The sequence below is a fragment of the Epinephelus moara genome, chromosome 16 (assembly GCF_006386435.1).
Source record: "Epinephelus moara isolate mb chromosome 16, YSFRI_EMoa_1.0, whole genome shotgun sequence".
Classification (NCBI taxonomy): Eukaryota; Metazoa; Chordata; class Actinopteri; order Perciformes; family Serranidae; genus Epinephelus; species Epinephelus moara.
In genome coordinates this window covers 33,171,094-33,188,168 of record NC_065521.1, presented here as the reverse complement: position 1 = coordinate 33,188,168, position 17,075 = coordinate 33,171,094, and the positions used below count along the sequence as shown (strand labels likewise).

At 40.3% G+C, this 17,075-nt stretch overlaps 1 protein-coding gene across 2 annotated transcripts in view; it reads right to left on the bottom strand.

Annotated features, from left to right (window-relative positions):
* Positions 1-17,075, bottom strand: part of col9a3 (collagen, type IX, alpha 3) — a 34,748-nt gene that overhangs the window by 14,671 nt on the left and 3,002 nt on the right. Inside the window, exons 1-5 of one of the 2 annotated variants that reach the window (XM_050065128.1) lie at positions 6,620-6,873; positions 5,628-5,696; positions 4,219-4,254; positions 2,889-2,960; positions 2,646-2,699 (exon numbers count right to left, since the gene is read on the bottom strand). In XM_050065128.1, the coding sequence (XP_049921085.1) occupies positions 2,646-2,699; positions 2,889-2,960; positions 4,219-4,254; positions 5,628-5,696; positions 6,620-6,685 (297 nt within the window). In that variant the 5' untranslated portion in view covers positions 6,686-6,873. Of the gene's footprint in view, positions 1-2,645; positions 2,700-2,888; positions 2,961-4,218; positions 4,255-5,627; positions 5,697-6,619; positions 6,874-13,083; positions 13,445-13,534; positions 13,684-15,308; positions 15,376-17,075 lie in introns of those variants that run through there. The other variant, XM_050065127.1, reaches the window with a different exon arrangement.

The window sequence follows — 17,075 nt, the reverse complement described above, 5'->3', positions numbered from 1 at the left end:
TTTGTAAAGGTGGTTATAATAAGGCAGTGATACTCAATTTAAAGTCCGTGATAGGGTGCCAGATGGCCTGTCGACCATTTTGTTATTCGCAAGTGATTCACACTAGGAATTGTTTTTTTGGTTTTTTTTTAATAAGTGAATAAAAAGGCATACAATTAGAGCTGGTCTATAAAGCAGACAGAAGTCCAGGAGACTAATTATTTATATATTAATTATTAACGTTTATGTATTAATTGGCCTCTGACCTCCTGTCAATTTGCAAAAGTGGCCCCCGGGCAAAGCACGTTGAGTATCCCTGTTCAAAGGCTTTGTGTATTTGTGTGTGTGGTGCCCTACACAATTTCTAGTCACAGTCCAGCGAGACACAGTAAGGAAAAAGGAGTGTCACTGCTATATATGATTTTCTTTTACACTCTATAAAGGCGGTCAAAAAGGTTAAAAGTTGTCTCAGTGTAAGGCAATCAGTGCTGGACATAGATGTTGGTATCAAATATATTCTTTGGCAAATCAAACTTTGTTCAGCAAAGCTTAGTGGTGTCAGTGTTTCCTCTCGATCTCTATTGTTGGTGATTAATGAAGGCAAATATGCCACAAAAAATGTATTAACGAAAAGCAAGTAACTGTGGAAACTTTGTGGAAAAGTTTCTCAGCTCTAAGGAAAGCAGAAAGCGACAGCAGGGCCAAACATAATACCATTTTACAATGCGTTAAAAACAGAAAACTTGTTTGTTTGTTTTTTAACATAAAGTTACTGAGAGGAGAAAATGTCTGGACCTTGGCAATTATTGTGATCAATTAAAACAATCATGTTTTGTTTGTTTTTTTAAATTGTAAGCAATTACACTGAATGCATGTGTAATTTGATTATCTGCACAATCCCAAAACAAGTTATAAATTTGGTTTTGTCAGTGGAGGAAACAATAATAATTTGTTCTGAGATACTTGTTCCATGCATGGCTTCCTTTTTCCTTCATTAACTTCAGTTTCATGTTCAACACACTCTCACTACCAACTCATCAAACACCAACACTTGGTCAGTGGTCCTAATCCTCAAACTATGGCGCTCTAGTTAACCCTCCAAGGTTCGGGCAAAGCATGTCAATTTACACTCCGTACATGCATTGTGTCTTTTCACAAGAAACTTTTCACAGGAGATGTACAGTTTCCGCTTACAGTCTCTTTTCAAAATAGATGTCAAACAGTGGTTTAAAAAAAAAAAAAGTTTTTATTTAGGTTTAGGAAATTAAAGTAAGTGAAAAAAGATCACAGTTTGGCTTAAAATAAGTGCTTGTTACTTAGTGTAATGTAACGTTAAGTGACACACATCACGAGCATAGCATGCTACACATACTAGCACACTATGTTATTAAAATAACTCAACTGACTTTTGGTTTCACACAGGACATGAACAGCAGTCTCCCGGGTGAAAGTCTGAAGTTTGTTTGACTTTCTTGCTTTATATACTATGGCAGTTGCTTGGAATGACAACAAATGTTGCCGGCCGGTGTGTCTGATATCACCACTAAAGTCGGTGTTTGACGAGTTGGGAGTGAGACCAGGTGACATGTTCCATCCATCATTTCTGTTAGTAAAAAAACATCACTACTACAAACTAGTTCCACAAATAAACAATCAAATTGTGGTTTCCTGTGGAGCCGTTTCTTCTTTCCCTACTAACCCCCCATGATCATTTCTCCTCCTCTCTAACTCTGTGTTTACCTCCTTCACAGCTGTATTTGTGTTGTCTGAGGGGTCAGAGGGTAAAAAAAACAATCCTAACACTGTGATGTTACTTATTCACTGCATTCCTCAGTGCGCAAACTAGACAACAAAGTGTACTGCTACACAAATAATAAACAAACACAAAAATACCTGTAAATATTGAAATGAGCAGACATGCCTGAAACTGGAGTGAAGTCACTTGTGTTGTGAAAATGAACAGTCAGTGAGCCAGTAGCTTCTGCTCTGTCACCAGTTTGATCCTGTTTGTCTTTGCACAACTCTTCAGCACTATGAAGCAGCCATGACAGTGTAGTAATCTAAGTAATTAGGGACACCGGTTGATGCAACCTTCCTCATTAGGTTGGCTAATTAGTAGACTTGCCGGGGGGAGTTTGTCTGTCTCGACAGTGAGTTTGCAGCCCTACAGCAGAGGTCCCTCGTTCTATAATCTTTCATATCTTATATTCAGTGTGAGAATAAAAGTGTTTAATCATCAGCTGCAGAGGTGCAGATGTTTATGCTGTAAATCTGTCTTCTCCTGTGTCTCTCAGGATAATACCTGCTTCCCTCAGGATTGGGGCAACAGACCATCATCCCCTACAGTCTCACAGGTTGGTGGGAAACAGTGTGCATTCCGGGCCGGATTAGAGAAGCAGCAAGAAATAAATCCGATTCTGATCCCTCATTAAAAATATTCCCACCAAGTGGGTGAGCCGGCTAGACGAATCCATACTGACAGAGGAAACACGGGCCTTGTCCCTGTTAGACCCTCCTAGAGATCTTCATATAACAGCACCCAATCAACATGCAGCATTTCTGTGTACATGCATGTGTCTCAGTAGCAGCTGACTTTGAGTGGTTGATTAATGAGGGGCAGTTTGAAGTAGATAAGCTCGTAAAGAAAGATCAAAAGACACACTTACTGCTTCCCCTGCGGGTCCGTCCTTCCCAGCAGGACCATCAGGACCTGTCAAACCCTGAAGAGGAAGCACATAACTCTGTCATACACCATCACTTCATGCTGTGCTGTTATTTTAAACATCGATCGATAATCATTTCAGTTTCATGGCAGACACCACGCTCTGTTGAGGCTCCTGAAATTACTTGACAAAGACAAAGGAGTTGTTGGTATAAGAATCGTCTGTGTGTGTTTGTTGGACACTTACATCCACCCCTGGAAGTCCTGGCAGGCCTGGTTTCCCTGCTACCCCTGGTATTCCTGCTTTTCCTTTGGGACCCTACACAGACAGATTCATGGGATAGAGGCTGTTTTATGCCATACAGACTGTGAAGCCCTTTGATGCAAAGTTGTGATTTGGGGTCATATTACGGACTGTACAAAATTATTAGGCTGGGAGAGGGGGGGCAGAAAAGACAGGGGGTATTGTAATATTACTTCTGACCGAAGACAGGGTAATCTGACATCTTTGAAGAGAGGGCAGGGGATGGTTTTGGTTTTTTTGTCTTAAATTTACATTTTATTTCAGATGTCCTTTGGAATACAGTCAATTTTCACTGCCGAAGACAATAGTTATGTCTCAGGATTTTATTCATGTGTACAATGGTGGTGCAGGGATAATGTTTCTTCGGCAGCCAACATAGAAGTTAGCGCTGCCCTGATTCCTTTGTTGAAAAGACTGAGATTTTTCCATTGGATTTTTGGATTACTGCAGAAAAGCTCTAAGGCAAACAAACGTCTATGAAACGTACATGTTTTTTTGTTGTTGTTGTTGTTTTTTCAGCAAGATAATCACAAATGAATGCCACTTTTTGAATTTTTGAAGCGTAACGGCAATTGCCAGAGGTAAAAAGCCAACATTAGGCTGTAAATGAACCACACCATAGTTGTATGACTTAAACGCTGCCACCACAACAAGGCTGAAAAGCCCCATTTGGTGTGATGATGTTCTATAGCCTCATTTAGCCACATGTTAGCAACCGCCTTTTTTAAGACGCATAAAAGCTTCAAAATTCACAAGTGGGGTATTTACTGACGTATATTTTGTCGTACAAAATGTGAAAGTATCTTCAGCTTGTGTTAACCACGGACCCATTCAAAAAACCCACTGACTTTAAGACAAGGGAACTGAGAGTGCTAAAATGCTAACTCATTTTCAGGTTTTAGGACTCATTCCTGCACCACTCTGAGAAGTTTGATCAAGATTTTAAGGTTTAAATTGGCACTGTTATATTATGTTGAAATGCTGCGTCTAAATCAAGAGGAGGGTTCAAAGAAGAACATGAGAAAAAAAAAAAGATGTTCATCACCACCCCAATAATTTTCATACAGTCCCTAAATAAACTGATATGAGTTGTTGGAAAGATAACACAAGATAATCTTTAATTAGCTCCACAGAGGGGAAATTTGCAGTGTCACAGCAGCAAAGGGGATAGTGCAAAAACAAGAAGCATCGGTGAAAAATAAAAGGCAAGATACAATAAATAAATAAATACACAGTAAAAAAAAAAAAAAAAAAAAAAGCTAAATAAACTTACTAGTTTCCCTGGCAGCCCAGCAGGTCCAGTTTTGCCCTGTTAATGAGAACAAAAAAAAAAAATATAGCCACACAAAAATGTGCATTTAATTCATTTGTTGTACGCGACCACACAAATACTTCCAGTGACTATACAGTTCTTGAGTTCTTGATTCACATCCTCCAGTAACCTGGTGTAATACCAACAACAGAAGTATTGAAATGACTGTTACAGTGAGTCCACAGTTTAGTGTATAGAATATGCTGTTTAGCTCCTGCAGTGAGCTGGGAGAAGAACAAACACTCCTAAACCGGCCCGATGCCGACTGACCGACTGAGTGGTCACATGATGAAAGCTTCAGTTTGGTTTGTACAGGGGGGGCTGAAGGTGCAGGGAGGAGGTGTGAGGTGAAACTCTAGATGGTCTCACAGGGTTGGGGAATGTATGAATGGGCCCTCTGTGTGCCTAAACTTTACTGGAGTCCCAAAAATAATCACAACTAAAGATTTCTTGACATGGCTGTGCAACATTTACAATGTTTTTTTTGTATATAACCGAAAAGTTTGACAAAAATCAGAGACATAAAGAGAAGGATATAAAAGTGGTTTACTTTGTTAACAAAGTTTTTCTTTGTACTTGGCTCCTCTATAATCCAATTTCCTGTTAGAACTTGTGAAAATAAAGTCTCATCACATCATTTTCCTCTATTTTTTTTTAACCATAACATTATATCCTACATGCCAACAAATCCCTTTAAACAGTGAGGAGTCTGGTGGCTTAAATTTCAGTGGATTGTTGTTGGAATTGTTCACATGTATTGTAAAGATACAAGGATGCAAATCCACACATTTCAGGCTGACTGACATTAAACTGTATGAGTTAATATGATTGAATAAAGGTGACGACTTTAGGAGTAAAGAATAATTAATCAGACAGTTTTTCTGATTATTTTGAGGCCACAGAACTTCATTTAGTCGACAGAAACTTAAACCCTGCCTCCTTGACATCCTTGATCATCACTTCATACTTGTAGGAGGAGCTTTGGGAGGAGTCACTGCGATAAAAACTGACATCTAGAAACATTTCAGCCGCATTTATGCACAAAGAAAACACTTTCTACCAACGATACTTGAGCGGAAATTCAATTTTGGACCACATGAAAAAATGTGAAGCCATCGACCAAACAATAAATACAAACACCATGGGGTCAGTTTAAAAATATTATTCTAATTTTGGTGCTAGTGATCTGTAACTTATCACCAAATTTATCTTAAAAGATAAGGATAATAAATTACTTACAGAAAAATAAACCCCCATTCAAATGAGGTGCTAACATATTTTTCTAGAGTTGGTTAAATCTGAAACAGGCAAAAGTCAGAAGGCATGTTGGTTTAAGTAAAAAGAAGCTGTTGGGTGTTTGGTTAACTCACATCAGTGCCATCCCTCCCCGGTGGCCCTGGGGGTCCTTCAGGCCCAGGAGAGCCTCTGGGGCCCGGCCTCTGCAATGTAACATAAAATCAGAATCAGGAATTTTTCTATGAGACACATTATCCATCCTTTGCTCTCTCAACACCACAAATACTGTACACACAAGCAGGCTGTGGTTTGACATGAACTAAATAAAACAAAGTGATGACAAATGTTTGATATATATTTTGGCATCAATAGAAAATTATTTTTAAAAATACTCTGCACAAATTTAATCAAATCAAACAATTCTAAAGGTGTAATTCAAAGACATAAATTAAATTCAGCTGCAGCTCCATGAAATGGTGCAAAAAGGCGTGCGTAAAGACGGTTTAAATCTCCCATTACGCACAAGAGGACGGCTGAACTAGTTCATTTAAACAAAATAAATAAGAAGTTCATTTAAACAAAATAAAGTTGTTTCACTAAGGATTTCCAAACGAGCTCCAGCTCCAGGGAGCCTGAATGAACAGAGGTGGCATTGTGCGCTGTGGCACTGATCTCCAATCCGCGCATTCCACAGGTTCAGGGGAAAACATAACCCCAACTTCACCAAACAGTGCGAAAGGCGCAGCCACCTGCACACAATTAGGCTGATATGAGAGAGTAAAAATAGGACTACAGGGCCAGAGAGACAAAACACAACCTGCGCTCAGTTATAAATAATTTTAGGAGAAGAATTTAAGAGCACTTTGCTTTAAAATATCAGAAAAAGCGTCAGGTTTTAAGGATGGAGAGCAGGTCAGGGATAAAGCAGCTGTAACAGAGAGCGACTGTCATCATCATCATCACCGTTAACACAAAGCACTGCCTTTACCATCACTAGGTGGACCTGCAGGTGCATTAACTTTCTGCAATAGCGCATGAAACGCTAAAACCCAGTAAACCCCACATCACCATGACATGCTGCAGGCGGCGCCGAGACAGGAGGGATGCGGCGCTCGGTAACTCTTACCTGGGCTGAGGATAATGTCAAAAGCTGGCACAGTAAGAGCACCCAAAGCGCAGAGAACACCGTCATGGCTCCTCCGCTCGCCCTCACAAACCCGACTTTATGCGGAAAAGGTCAAATCCCCGGTTCCCGGTCCTCTCTCAGTCCCCCCCAGCGTCCGACACGGAGCCTTCCTTGACGACACGGCGCACAGCTCCTGAATGGCTTTCTCTTTGGTCCCAGATAAACCCGAGCCTCCAGCCGAAGGGGCTGAGCTCAGTGTGGCGCTCTGCACACAGGGTGAGGGGGGTGAGGAGGAGGAGGAGGGAGGGAGGGAGGCAGCCAGCTGAGGGGAGATGATTTGGGATACCAAGTAAATGGGCAGAGCTAAAAACGTTAAAATTATGCGGGGGTGCTGCTTTGACCAATTAGAGACTGACCTACAACACAGATCCTCCATATGTGCAAGGTAGAAAAACTGTAGAGGTCTTCAAAGGTTCTGAAGGGTGAAGTTTGGAGAGAGACTCTCAAAAGACACATTCAAAAAAGGATGGTCAAAATTTAAGCATGGAGGCCAAGACATCCTGAGCTGTGTGGGTCAAGCACCAAAAATACTTTATCCTACATTTCCCACAATGCAATGCAACAGCAAGTCTTCATTGGCCATCCTTGCCAAGTGCATGCTGCACAGGTACAATGTGAATTAGCAAAGTAGGACCTTATTTTTACAGTCTATGAGTAGGACATGTTCCTGGGTCAACATCCCAGCATTCCTGGACCAATGTTGCAATTATCCAATCACAGCCCTCTGACATCATCAGTGTGCTGCACCAATTCCTTTTGTGCTTCTTCTGAGTTATGCTAGTTTTCCAAATTGATGGTAATATGTTTTAACAAATATATCAGGGTCCACGAGTTAGCTTGCTAACTAGGTAGGCTATGCTAACAAGTAGCCTGTGCTTGCCTATAGACTAGAACACTAGCGACTTAGCTTACATTAGGTAGGTTATATTATATTTGGTAGGCTATGCTAATGAGTAAACTTGCCAATAGAATATTGTTCACTAACATTTAGTGTAAGGGTAATATCATTTTGCGGCTGCAATGGACACATTTCCCTCCCTTTTTCATAGCCCATTAAAAAAAAAAAAATGTTTTGCAAGATTACAGTGCTCGTATTGATCCAGGACCATCACTGCAATGTTGACCCTGAATAATTTGTCTATGTTGATCTTTGACTGTTATTACAATGTTGATCCGAAATAGAACAGCTAATGTTGATCAAGGAACCATCACTGCTATGTTGACGTCAACATAAACAAATTATCCAGGGTCAACATGACAGTGTGTTTCCAGATCAACACGAGCACGGCAATCGTGGAAAAAGAAGAGGAGGAAAAAAAACAAAACTTTTTTAATAGGCGATTAAAAAGAAGAGAAAATGTGTTGATCGCAGGCATTTACAACTGAAAAATTATATTATCCTTAATATTTATATGTAAACAATAATCTAGCCTATTGCCAAGCTTACTTGTTTGCATAGCCAACCTAGTTAGCAAACCAACTCACTGACCCTGCAGTAGCTCATAAGGATTTCGTTTAGTGTTTCTGAGGATTTTGTTCAATTGTACCAACTTCAATTTGGAAAAGTGGCCTAGCTCAGAAGGAGAAAAGAAGGACAGAAGAATAGGCCTATTTCACAACATGGCAACCGTGACTGGAAGTAGGGAATCCCTAGTAATGCTCACTGCTTTCATATGTGCCGCAATGATCTTTTGCTGTTAGAACTGTTACTATGGAGCCCGGGCAGTGCATTTTTGATTGGTTGATTCCAGGGTTATATCCTACTTGGCAAAATCATGTAGTGCTGTAAATGCTCACCACAGATTGCTGCCTCTGTTATGGACAGTTTGGTCTGTAAAATATCACAAAAGATACTGAGAAATCGCAATTTCCTAAAGCCCAAGCTGATGACGTCTAGCGTCTTGTTTGTGTCCGCTAAAGAGTCCGATCTTTTACCCAAGTGTAAGTAGCAACACCACAGTGTAGAAATACTTTGTTAAAAGTAATAGTCCTGCATTCAAATTGTTACTTTAAAGTCCAAAAGTGTTAGCGTCTAAATGTCCTTTAGTACAAACAATAAAAGTTATTATACAGAGAGTGGAAAAGAGTGGAGTGTAAAAGTGGAACTCATTTTGATTACTTAATATATAACTACACATCAAGTTTTAATTGTTGGTAATATTGTATTAATAATCTGAATGTGTAAAGTAACTTGTAACTTAAGTTATTAAATACTGTAAGTATAATAAAAATGCCTCTAAAATGTGGTGGAGTAGAAGTATAAAGTAATATAAAATGGTATTACTCAAGTAAAGTACAAGTCCCTCAAACCTGTACTGAAGCACTGTACTTGAGTGCATTCACAGTTTAGCTGTTTGGATAAGTGAATGTTTGGCATTTGTGCTTGAAAAAATTCATTATCAAAATAGTTGCAATTTTCTGTCGACTATCAACTAACTGCTTCAACACTACCCTGAGCACCACCTCCAGCATCCACCTTCTCTGTCATAAAGGACACATAATCTGAGCACCACTCTTAAAGGGACAGTTCACCCCAAGATCAATGAATCAATCTTGCCTATAGTGCTTTTAATCAGTCTAGACTGTTTTGGTGTGAGCTGCCGAGTGTTGGAGATGTCGGCCTTAGAGATGTCTGCCATGGAACAATTAAAATTTATTTATAAAGCTCTATATCACAAATCACAATTTGCCTCAGAGGGCTTTACAGCACACGACACCCCTTTGTCTTTGGACCCTCACACCAGATAAGGAAAAACTCCCCCAAAAAACCCTTTAACAGAGAAAAAAATGGCAGAAACCTCAGGAAGAGCAATTGAGGAGGATCCCTCTTCCAGGTCGGGCAGATGTGCAATGGCTGTTGTGTGTACAGAACAGATCAACTAGAGCTCACTAGATGGCACTCAGCTTGTGGTGCTCAAAGTGCCTAAAACATACATCAGAGAAATCTCAACAGCAATGTCTCTTTACAAAAATCATGACGTGGTTACTCAAGACCTTGTGAGCAGTTTCATGTAGGAACTGTTTAGTTTCTACCAAAACACATACACCCACCAACTTACCGCAGAGAAAGAAGTGTGCATCAACTCATGGACAAGAGACTCATGTTTGTGACAGTGCGAGAAAATTAATGGTGTCCTACTCGGCTGAGATGGAACGTTAGCTAGCTCTGAGGTGCTAGGTGAGCTAGCAGCAGATGCACGATTCCTTCTGCACATTGATTCAGCTGGTGGGTGTAGTTGATAGAAATAGTTCTTCCTAATAGAAACATTGCTGTTGAGTTATTCAAATGTTTTGTGTGTGTGTGTGCTTTGAGCACCACAAGCTGAGTGCCATCTAGTTCCATTATATTGAAGAGAAGGCAGACATCTCTACAGCTGATATCTCCAACACTGTGCAACTCACACCAAAACAATCTAGACTGATAAATAGCACCACAGATAAGAGGAGAAATATGTATTTTTAATTTGGGGGTAAACTGTCCCTGTGATCTTACCTTAAAACAAGTGGATCTAGATAGCTGGTTGGCATGAACAATAGAGCAAACAGCCAGCTCAAACTCTTAGTATTTATATTTATACTGTCCTTCCTCACACGCTCAACTCCACACTGATCCTGAGGCCTGAACAACTTGTGCTACATCAATATCTCCAAGTTTAACATCTTTTTTCTTCCCTCTGTTATGAGTCATGCAACCTCTCTGAGGCTCGGTCTGTTTGCTGGAAGAAAAACCCTGATATTTCTGACTATATGCTGCTGCACTGGGAAATCTAAATCTCAGGCATATGAGCATAAGACGACATCGATCACTGTGATGTTCTGAGAATTTCAATTTTATGAACGAGCCTCCGATGTTTGTCTGAACAGATTAATTCCATAAAGGCTTCAAAAAATAGTATAGCTTTATTCTGCTTTGTTGACAGCCAGGTATTGAGTCGGGGAAAAAAAGTCATATACAAAGAATTCAGTACTTTTGTAAAGTTATTACCATTTCATTATGCAAATACCATAACTTCAATAATTACTAGTGAAAATTAAGTGCAAATATAAAAAGATGCATCAATATACTCACCCTGGCTTGTAAATGTTCATGGACTTCACTCATGTCAAATTAACGTACAGTGGACTTTAAATTATAGCCAAAGCTTTATCAGTTCTGCCGAGAAGACATACATTTTGTACAATCAACCAGTCTCATCACATTTTTTTTGGCAAGGCTCTCAGTTGTTCGTCAAGTCTACTTCCCAAATCTGCATGAAAACACACAGACTGTGCATCGAAATATAACTTAAGTGACATTCAGTCTTAATTCTATTTGAATAGCCGGGTCCAGCAGAAACACAAACCAGTACAGATTATTTTTACTCACACACAAACAGCCCGAAGAGAGAAACAAAAGCTCTTCCAATTATTTTTCAGTGCAAAAAAAAAGTTCAACTGTGAAAGTATTAAGGTGTTAAAAAAAATGCTGAAACCATCATTTCATTGACATACATTAATAATAGTGCTTTATGTATTCTGTAGACATATTAAATATCAGCCTTAGTCGTTAGTATCTAAAGAGGATGAGTCTGGTAATGTTCTATATTTCTCTTTTAGTCAACAAATCCCACATAAAAAGACCAAAACAATTAATTCATATCACTCACATATACTGTCTGTATATTAAAACACATCAATGAGCCGCACTGTTTCTGGCTGATGCATTCCTTCCATTAAAATAAACACTGTAGTTCATCTACAGTTGATCCCTGGCTTCATACAGATAGAGGAAATGTCCGCTAGCTGCTAAGCTAATTTATACAATGTAAAATGCCAGAGGCTCATGCTAATAATGTTAGCATGTTGTATTTGTGGGGAAAATGTGTCCAGATAAAGACAAGAGCTTTGTCTGTGAATGCTACAAGTTATTGTGAAGCCAAATTTGTGTACTTGCGTTTGAAATTGTCTCTGTTAAGCCATGTTTAATGTGTGTTTTGAACAACTAAGCTTTACAGCGCTTCACAGAAACCCTACAGCCAACTAGTTGTTTGGAGGTGTAACTGTAGAGTGACACAGACACCACCGAACAAGTATAAATGCTCACAACAACACAGGCCACGTGCGTAGGCTCTGACGCAAAAGTATAAATCCCGCTTTAGGCTGTCTTGTTTCACAAAATAACCCCGCCTTTATGCTAGCTTAAAAAATGAGCATGCCACAGCCTCTTCAAGGCAGTAATGTTGGCCGACAGTTATTTTTGCTAGGAGGCCAACAATTGTATCAGGGTGGCCATGGACCCCACTGGCTCCCCCATGGGAGCACTACTGCAAGTAAGCTAATATTGCTAGCATGTTTACTGTCTGTGGCGTGTTGAGTCTCTAATAGATTTTTGTCTTTTTCGTGGGATTTGTTGACAAAAACAAAAATACAGAATATCACTAGCCCTCTCCTTTAATATTGTCTGATGGTCGTGTGGAAACTGTCACATCCAGTCCCACATTTAGCGAGTTAATTAATTCATATACTCCTTCAAAGTGAAAAGAATTCATATCTAAACATCAAATATAGTAGAAATAAGGCCCAGGAAGTCTTTTTAAGTACTCTGTCCCTATATTACATTTCATTTAACCTCAAATTAATCTATTTTCTCCTATCATCCAGTTTATTCATGTACTCCCCACATTTTGGTCAGAGCTCGCGGGGTTTGATTCCATATCAATATCCTCCGACTCCTTCGCGTTTGTCTGTTCATCCACACCTTTCTCAGTGCTCGTCGCTGACCCATTTGTTGCCGGCACATTTGTTGCCGGCACATTTGCCTGCGACGTTTCTTCCTCTTCCTTTTTATCTGGCACTTGATTAAAATCAGTCCTTGGGATTTTCTCCTCCCTTCCAGAGGAAAGAGAAGGTGAATGTTTTGAAGTCTTAGGGGGGGTTTGCGCTGATGGGCTCGTTTGACCGGTGGCTTTATTAGCACCAGCTTTCTCCTCCATCTGCCCACTGGCGGCGTCCCCAGCAGAGCCATTGCTTGGCAGCACCTTGTTATCTTCTCTCTTCTTCTTCGGTGGTTTTTCAGTGTCTATGTCCCCATCTGTTTGCATAATGTTGTCTGGTTCCTTGGCAGTATCCTTTGAGTCATTGGTCAATGTGTCCTCTTTGTTCACACAAGGCTCAGTTTTTGCCGTCACAGACTCAGGACTGGGCGACTGATCCATTTCATCAACATCACCTGTAGAGTCATTTCCATTCCCCAAAATTTCATTATTAGGCTCAGCCTCTGCGTTTCCATTCCCGACGGTCTCCACTTCTGGTTTTGGCTCAGGTGACGCCTCAGACTGTTTATTTTTGTCTTTACTTGTGGTTTTATCAGTTCCTTTCTGCGCCTTTGTAACATTATCCAGTCCTTCTTCTTTCTGTTGCACAACTGCTTCCCCATCTTTGCTTTTACTCCGTGAATACGCTTCATCTTTTCCATCTCCGTTCCCGACGGCATCAGATCTTTTCTCTGCCTTCCTGAATTGTTTCTGAATCTTTCTGGGACACCACACAAACTTGTCCTTTGGCTCAAAGTGATGATATGCAAAGCGAATGAGCTCCTGACGCTTCTGCTTGTCCAGGACAGCAAACAAAAAATAGTCAAGCACGCTGCGTTTGACACTGCTGAGGGTCTTCTTGACTAGAGTTTCTTCCAGAAAGAAGCGCACAAGTGGGGCTTGGTAGTGCTCAAAGCCCAGCTCTCCGAGGCTCTTCAGGATGCGAGTGATGCGCAGGTTGTTGTGCATATTCCTGCAAGAGATCAAACAGTTGAAACTGAAATTACAAACTGAAAAATACAAATCTCCAGTTATGCTTATATGAGGAACTGTGGATACTCACCGCTCCAGGTTTCCAAATCGCTCCTTCCAATTATCAGCTCGTTTCACTTCACCCGTCTCTTTGTTGACCAAACGCATGCCATAGAAGCCCAACATGAGTTCATAGGACTCAACTAGTCTCTTTTTGGCATCCTCATTCTTCTTGAAGGCCTGGTGAACATAGACAGTGGAGGCAAAAAAATATATAAACTAGATGTAGGGCAACTTTTATGATCACATCTAACAGTTAAAAGGGTCAAAATGTAAATAAATACATGTACAATACTTTCAACATGTTGAGTGTCTAACAGGTAGGGCTGCCCCCTAACAGTCAACCAAACGTAAGTCGACAAAATAAACAAAAAACAAGGTGAAACTCTATTATGAGCTGTTCCTTGTCAAAATAAATCAAAACCTATATGACTGGACCATGTGGGAATTTAATTTGAAAGGACAGACACAGGAAGTGTCCACGCTCAGCAGTCAGACAGGAGTCAGGTTAATTTCCAGGGCTGGTACCTGCGGTTATTCCACAGGCTAGTTAATAACATGTCGGGCAGGAAATCCAAAGTGTGGGATCATTTTGAGAAGGTGAAGGACGAACCCAAGGTGATATGTAAACTCATCTTCATTGGTCGACTACAAACATGACGTATCATCTGAAACATGGAAGTAGCTACATGCCCATTAGCCCACAGCGTCATTAACAGGCGGCTCGCTCAGTGTGTGACGTGCACTTGTAGATAAAATATAGGCCTATATTAATGAAGGTTCATTAGTACGGTTTTGTATTTCTCTGTAATGTAGCACAGTGTTAACAATGTTACTGATACTATTCTTTCTCACACCTTCAACTCAAACCATTGTGTTGCCCCGCCCAAAATATATCATTTAATAATTAAATTAATATCATAAACATGCAGTCGACTAGTCGACTAATGGCCCTAAATGATGACTATTGATCGACTAGGAAAACTCTTAGTCAGGGGGCAGCTGCTCTTGGTACAGTTATGGGCTTTAAAAGGGAAAGTAAGTGTTTATCTTTGTGCCTTTATCTGGTTTGTCCACATGAAAAAAGCTGATGTTTTAAGTGTTGAAGTGTCTGCTTGAAGTGCTCACTCACGTCTTGCATTTGAGAAAAAAGCAGCTCGTAACAAAGGTAATGAGGAGTAGGTCAGACTGGTGGGGTCAACAATTAAGAAATATTCTGCTTTGACTAATTTTCAGAGAATAAACTCTCCACAAGGACATGAAATAAGACTACTTGAGGACATTTAAATGAAGCAGGAAAAGGTTTTTATGAAGACCAGAGCTAATGATGATGGGGGAAAAATAAATTCATGCAGATATGCAGCTCTCAACCTCTGTATTGGGGACAGAGAGGAAGGATGACATGCAACAAAGGTGCAGGTGTCTTTAACCACTAAACCAGCACAACACTGGTCGCATTTACCTCCTGTTGCTTATTTCAGAAAGAATTTATCACTCAAGCAATGATTGAGGTCATTTTAGAGAAACTAAAGCAGCTGTTCCAATTTTTGGGGTGATTCAACATGCTGTTTGAAGTTTTTCAAATGTGATGCATCTCTAGCCAGAGCAACTGAAATACACATTCAGCTCACTGGATGGCATTTGAGTCTGGCATAGCACTCATTAAATATGACTTTGCAACATACACATAAATTGTCACATAAGTAGTTGTGTTGCTTTATGTTGTTCCAGAAATTGCAAGTCACTGCTGACAATTAAATTATGCACAATTAACTGTTTGGTAGAGTGTTCGTTTAAAGACTTACCTCAATTTCCTTCTTGGTGAGTTCTGAAGCCATGTAATTAACCCCCGGCTCTCGCAGTGGAAACAGCCTTAAAGTGGGAAACACAAAATAACATCTAATGAAATCTTATTCAGTGAAGATGGCGCCAGCTGTCCCTGCAACTGTTTATAACCCCCAACATAAAATATATTCAACTGGTGGTGCTTCATCTCACTAAAAACACTAGAGATGTTCTGATACCATTTTTTCCTTCCCCATACAGATACCTGAACTGGTAATAGGGCTATACCAATACACGTATTCATACTGAACCGTTTGGTACAAGGCTTTCGATTTGGTGCGCATAGCAAACCAACCAATATGTTGAACTATCCCTTTACATTTGTAAAGTAAAATCTGCAGCTTAAACTGTGTTAAATATAATGTTCTCAGCACCACTGCGCTCTACAAGGAAGCCTGAAGGCAGCCCATACGACACAACAAGCAACATACTGTCTACACCTCCCATCCCCAAACCATACTCTCTACTCCAATGAGACACACTGGGAGACACACTATACTAAGCTAACTTGTTGCAAGATGGTTAGTGACCCCATTATCAGACCAGAAACAAAGGATTGTCCAATAACCTACAGGTCTGGTGTTTGGAGCCCCTTTGGTTTCTCTGAATTATGACGATGATGGTGAGAGATAGTGGTGGATAAAAACACATAAAGCTAAAGAACAAGCCATCGCACAGTTACAGACTCTCCTTGGCAGCTAAACCAGTAGCACAGTAACACACAAGACCCCCGAGCTGAATCATGGGCTGCTGCTGCGCAGTGCCAGACTCTCCTTTGCAGCTAACACAGTCTATGGTTGCATAGCACACACACCCCAAACCAGGGAACGAGAGCCAATGCGTGGCTACATCCTCTCGTTCAAGCAGCTACAGTTATGACAAATGCACACACCCCTAAGCAGTTAGCAGTAACTACTGGTGGGCCGAGTAGCCAATTGGGCCAGAAAGACTGAATGGTGGGTTAATGACGGCTGTTTAGCTTGTGTTTATATGACTGTGGCATTCAACAGAGATGTTCATTCATGTATTTATTAGACTGAAAGAGCTTAGAGAGCTTGTGGAATGGGCAAAAGAAACAGCACTGATACTGTGAACTGTAATGTCAGTAGTTACATGCTATCTATTTAGTAGGGGAGGAGTTGTTATGGGTGGTTCCAGTACATCACTGAGCAGGCTTTTAGGCCCGCCCAAAAAAATCCCTGTACATGGAAATGATGAACAACAGTTCAAGGTCGCATTTTTCACATATTCAACAAGTTTCTAACAACTCACTGATTTTGCTTTACTCTTGACTTTAACACCCCCATTTCAGCCAAACTGTAATTCCTGCTTTGTACAAAAAACCCCCACAAAAGCTCAAATTATGTTACTTTTCATACATTTAAAATTTGTAAAACCAAGGAACTGACTCTGGCATTTCAACTTTTTGCAGTACATACCGAACCATGACACCACTGTATTGTATCAAACTGAACTGTGAATTCTGTGATGCGTTACACCCCAAACTGCTAACTGTGTATGGATATTAAACAATGGCTATCGTTGTTGGCTAAGGTTAAAGTCCGTGTAAAGCAAATTCTGCTATTTTCTTCTAAACACATTAAATAGGTCATAAAAGTATTCCTCAAAATGTGTAAAAAAAAAAAAGCCTTTCAACCATTTACAATTGAATTGTGGAGCTAGGCTTTACAAACTGTGTTTCTAGGTTTCTGTGTTCTGGATTTAGT